General features: G+C 40.1%; 1 protein-coding gene across 1 annotated transcript; it reads left to right on the top strand.

Moving 5' to 3' along the window:
- The first annotated feature begins 2,035 nt into the window (after positions 1-2,035).
- Positions 2,036-3,131, top strand: LOC134612692 (taste receptor type 2 member 40-like). The gene is made up of 2 exons (XM_063457113.1): positions 2,036-3,045; positions 3,076-3,131. Exon 1 carries the CDS (start codon positions 2,036-2,038, stop codon positions 3,011-3,013), a length of 978 nt encoding a protein of 325 aa, XP_063313183.1. The 3' UTR covers positions 3,014-3,045; positions 3,076-3,131.
- The last annotated feature ends 1,517 nt before the right edge of the window (positions 3,132-4,648 follow it).

The following is a 4,648-nucleotide window of genomic DNA, read 5'->3' as shown; positions in this document are numbered from 1 at the left end:
CATCCTGTCTTGGTGACCCCAGATTTTTCCAGGGACTTTATAGTTCAGACAGATGCTTCTGATGTGGGCTTGGGGGCTGTTCTTTCACAGGAAACCAGGGAGAAGAACACCCTGTTTTCTTTTTGAGCAGGAAGTTAAACCCACATGAGAAGAACTACTCTATTGTTGAAAAAGAGTGTCTTCCTATTAAGTGGGCATTAGACTCTCTTAAATACTACCTGCTAGGCAGAAAGTTCAGATTGATAACGGACCATGCACCTCTGACATGGATGTATCAGAACAAGGAAAATAACTCCAGAGTAACCAGATGGTTTTTGAGTTTGCAATCTTTTAATTTCACCGTGGAACACAGGGCTGGTTTACAACAAGGTAATGCTGATGGGCTTTCCAGGGTACACTCTCTGATGTCCATGGTCGCTCATACCCATGGGTATGAGCTGGGGGGGGGGGGGGGGGATATGTGAGCGGAAAAGTGGAATAGTGCTTGATGGCAGATATATCAGGCCTGATTTGTTAAACAGCAGCCAGAGAATCTTTAGTTAAATGCCCCAGGGAGAGAGGTTACAGTTTGCAATACACATTTCTGATGCTCTACAAAATACGGTATGGGTCCCTGGGGCGGAGCATTTGGAGAGCAGGGTGGGCCAATGCTCCAACAACACTAGTTGCTGTGTACTGACCAGAATCTTGATTTAGCTTCAGAATTGTGTTTATTGCAAATGCATTTTGTTTTTGTTTTTTTAAATTGGTAAGTGGGAAAGCCACCCAATTACAGATAGTGATTTCTGTCTAGTAAGAGCTCAAGTAAGAGCAAGGAATTTTTGTTTGTTTATTATTATTTAAAGCACCTGTTTTTCTTATCAATAAAAAAGGGAAAACTGAGCTGAATGTGTCCTGGACTTTGCATACCCTAGAAGGCTGTGGTTACTGCAAGATCGGTGAAAAAATCCTACCTGTAAAAGAGGTGGTTTGTTACAATATTTATATTATATATTGTCTTTTTACTATATATTCTTTGTGTTTATTGCAGTATTGGATAGTATTTATTGTCTATATGTATATGGAATAAATCTAATTTTAATCTTATCCCTATTATCAAATTTCCTACTTAGTACTCTCCTTGTTTGTTTATTTTTATGTGACTCTAAGCCAGTGCAATAGTGATCTCAAGACTACCAAGGTATTTTACCGTAGGCGCTCCACCAACATTATATGTCAACATTACATTTTTCATATCACACACAGAAACCCAATAAATGTTAGGAATATGTATAATATTTACCGTGGCTTTATATGATTACATATAATTGATTTGCACAAAGTGATTTAGATGGTTACTGATGTAAGTAACAATATATGCTATATTTACAGATCCAAAAGTGCAAGCATATGAGGAGATGATATTGTATGAGCTCACCTTCTACTGCACTTAAGTGACCTCACTGCTGAAAACAAATCTACACATCCTCTATTTTCAAGCCACTGATGAAGTCCCATTAGTCTATTTTGCTTCCAGATAAGTTTGGACATTAACTGTACATGTGTTTTTTTTCTAGCACAATGTTATACAAACACTACGTCAAATCAGACTTGGTCTTCAATATGCACTGTAAGAAGCATGCAGTGATATGTCACTGAGATGGGATCAAAGTCAACTTAGATTACAAATGTATTTTAATGATCACAAGTGCACATAATTGCATGATGCATTGATCACCTCACCTCCAAATTCTCTCAAGCTGAGTTTAATGGGCTGTGAGTTTTGATTTGGCTGCAAGTTTCACTAAATTGCCCTAGTGGAAGTAAAGCACAATATGATGTTCAATATGTTTCTTAAGAATCATTTCCTATGTTGTCTTCTAGACAGGTTTAATGCTGGTTATTATTTTTGACCTCTCTTTGCTCCAGCTCATAACGTGCGAATGGAAGGTTCCATCTATTACTATTTCAAATCTACAGATATTTATCTATTCAACTGAAGCAGTACATGGTCCCTTGAAGATACGTTTCATCACTTGGCTATTTTATATAACTGATGCAACCCATATTTATCATTGCCTCCTTGGCAATTTTGGGACTCAGCACCCTAATAGGAGTATTTACCAACACGTTAATTATTGCTGTGAACCTCATGGATAAGATCAAGGGCAAACCTCTCAGCTCCTCAGATCTTATACTGGCCACACTTGGTACATCCAATGTGTTATTTCAGTTCATAATGTTGATTAATGATTATATGAGTTTCCTGTACGGGGACATCTACTTCACGGATGAGGTTTTTATCACCTTCACAGTCCTACTCTTCCTCCCGATCTACTCAAGCTTCTGGTTCACAGTTTGCCTCTCTGTTTACTACTGTTTGCAAATTGTAATATTCACTCACCCCTTGCTAATTAGACTAAAGATGGGTCTTTCACGGATGGTTCCATGTCTCTTAGTAGCCTCTGTTTTCACCTCCCTAACTACTGGGCTTCCTTCAGCCTGGAACCTCTACAGAGTTGTTGGGGATGTAAACATGACAACCAACCACAGTACAGAAATTTCATTTCTAAAAATGAACATTGTGTATCTACTCCCCAGTAATATCATAAGTTGTTCCCTTCCTCTACTTCTTGTGGCAATAGCTGACGGGTTGATCATTAAGTCCCTTGTGACTCACAGGCATGATGCAAATAGAAATTCAAAGGGAGAGCTCAACAGTCATGCAGAGGGCCGGGTAAGAGCTGCCAGGACAATTAGCTGCCTCCTCTACCTGTACATGTCTTTCTATGTGTCTGAGATACTTATGTTTTTAGATGCATTTCCCCCCACTAGCCTGGCTTACTGTGCGTGTCTAATGGTTATCTATAGCTATTCTCCTGCACAGTCTATTGTGCTGATATTTGGGAGCCCAAAATTAAAGCAAGTTTCTCTGAGATTGCTCCAATGTACCGGGCTATTCAGTAAAGAACCATCAAAAACACCAGTGGTCCTTTCTATCAAGCTTGAGATTCGAAAATCGTCAGCTGAATGATAAAACAAAATATTTTACAAGAATAACTTTTTGTATGATGAGGTCTATTGTCATACACCTAGAAATTATAATGTAAGGGTGCCAGAGATTTTCATTTATGCTGTTACATGTAACCAGGGACATAAATAGAAACCATGGGGCCCCGGTGCGAAAATTGCCCTGGGACCCCCCCCATTACATCTCAACCACCACCCCAGCCCCTTAGCCCCTCCATGTGTCTCATTCACACCCCACAGGGTTAGTGTGGCATGGTTGGGGGGTTGAGTATGACAGAATTGGAGCAGTTAATGAGATAGGGCGAGTGTGGCAGGGTGAAAGGGTGCGATTGTGACAGAGTAATGGAGAAGGAGTGTGAAAGAATGGGGGGTGAGTGTGACAGTGCGATAGAAGCTGAGTGTAACAGGCTGAATATGACAGAGCGATGGGTGGTGAGTATTGTAACAGATCACCTGGCACCCCGACTGGGTACCACCGTTATAGGATGCAGCCACTGCAGGCTGTACCTCTCTTTCTTCAGAGCAAAGCAGGAACAAGCTCTTACAAGAGCTTAGGAGTGATTATAGCAAGGGAATATGCAGAGCATAGCAATCCCTTGTAGCAGATTCCCCCAATAAGAGACAGCATTTCAAATTGAGGGTGAAGTAGAACTCTGTTTTACTTGGAACCAAAGGGCCTTCTTTTATGCAGGTTTAACACATACAGGACCGCCCACAGGGTTTTTCAGAACAACCAATAAAAACATAACACATACAATAAAGTAAACCACTCCCAGCAGAAATCCTTCCCTCTGCCGGTTATACAATTATCTCAAGACAATAGACTAACTTAAGTAGCACAGGCAGAAAATATACAAGTAACAGGAAATAGTATAGAAGTGGCGCTAAAGGATCAAATCGATGGATGGTGCAGCCGAAACCAAGTATATCACCACTATATATACTTAAAGAAACATGTACAACCAAAAAAGTTTAAGCGCACACACACACCAAACAGGAGTGATTACCTGGGGTATAGCAAATAGGTATCTCCTCCTTAGTACACAATGATAGGGTTTGACAAATGGAAAATCCTTTTTTGAGCCGTTTAGAAGTAGGCTCAGGACTTATACAGCTTTCATGTCACTTAAATGGGACATGCACATTTGCTTGAATCCTCAGGCCAGTTCCCCTTAGGTCTCAATGATCATCAAGTTTGGAGTCAGGAGTCAGGAGCCAGGAGTATCAGGATAGTAGTTTATTTTAACAAATAGTTAAAAGATAAGTAATAAAAAGCAATATTGCACACACAACGCGTTTCAACCAACTGGATGTGGTCTTCCTCAGGTGCTCTTCTAAATTACAATGGATATACCACAGTTTATATAGGGGAATCATTACCTGCTTAATTAATCAATTCACAACACTTGTATATGTAATTACCCTTATATGGTCCGGACCGGATGTGGTCTGCCACCTCCAATATGGCTGCACATCCGGTTCGGAAGGGCATATTAATAGATCCAATATACAATATACAGAAAACAATCAATATAAACAATCAATATATCCTATCCCCATCACAGTCAGCTACCATGATATAATAAAATCATGTGTGACTGTGAAAATAGGTATATCTAAGGTCCTCTCGGTGTTCCGT

This window comes from Pelobates fuscus, chromosome 5 (genome assembly GCF_036172605.1).
Source record: "Pelobates fuscus isolate aPelFus1 chromosome 5, aPelFus1.pri, whole genome shotgun sequence".
Classification (NCBI taxonomy): Eukaryota; Metazoa; Chordata; class Amphibia; order Anura; family Pelobatidae; genus Pelobates; species Pelobates fuscus.
Note: the sequence above shows the minus strand (reverse complement) of the source record. Positions and strands in the feature narration are given on the sequence as shown.

Coding starts and splice junctions, on each gene's coding strand:
- LOC134612692 (XM_063457113.1), top strand. CDS start 2,036: ATGCAACCCATATTTATCATTGCCTCCTTGGCAATTTTGGGACTCAGC.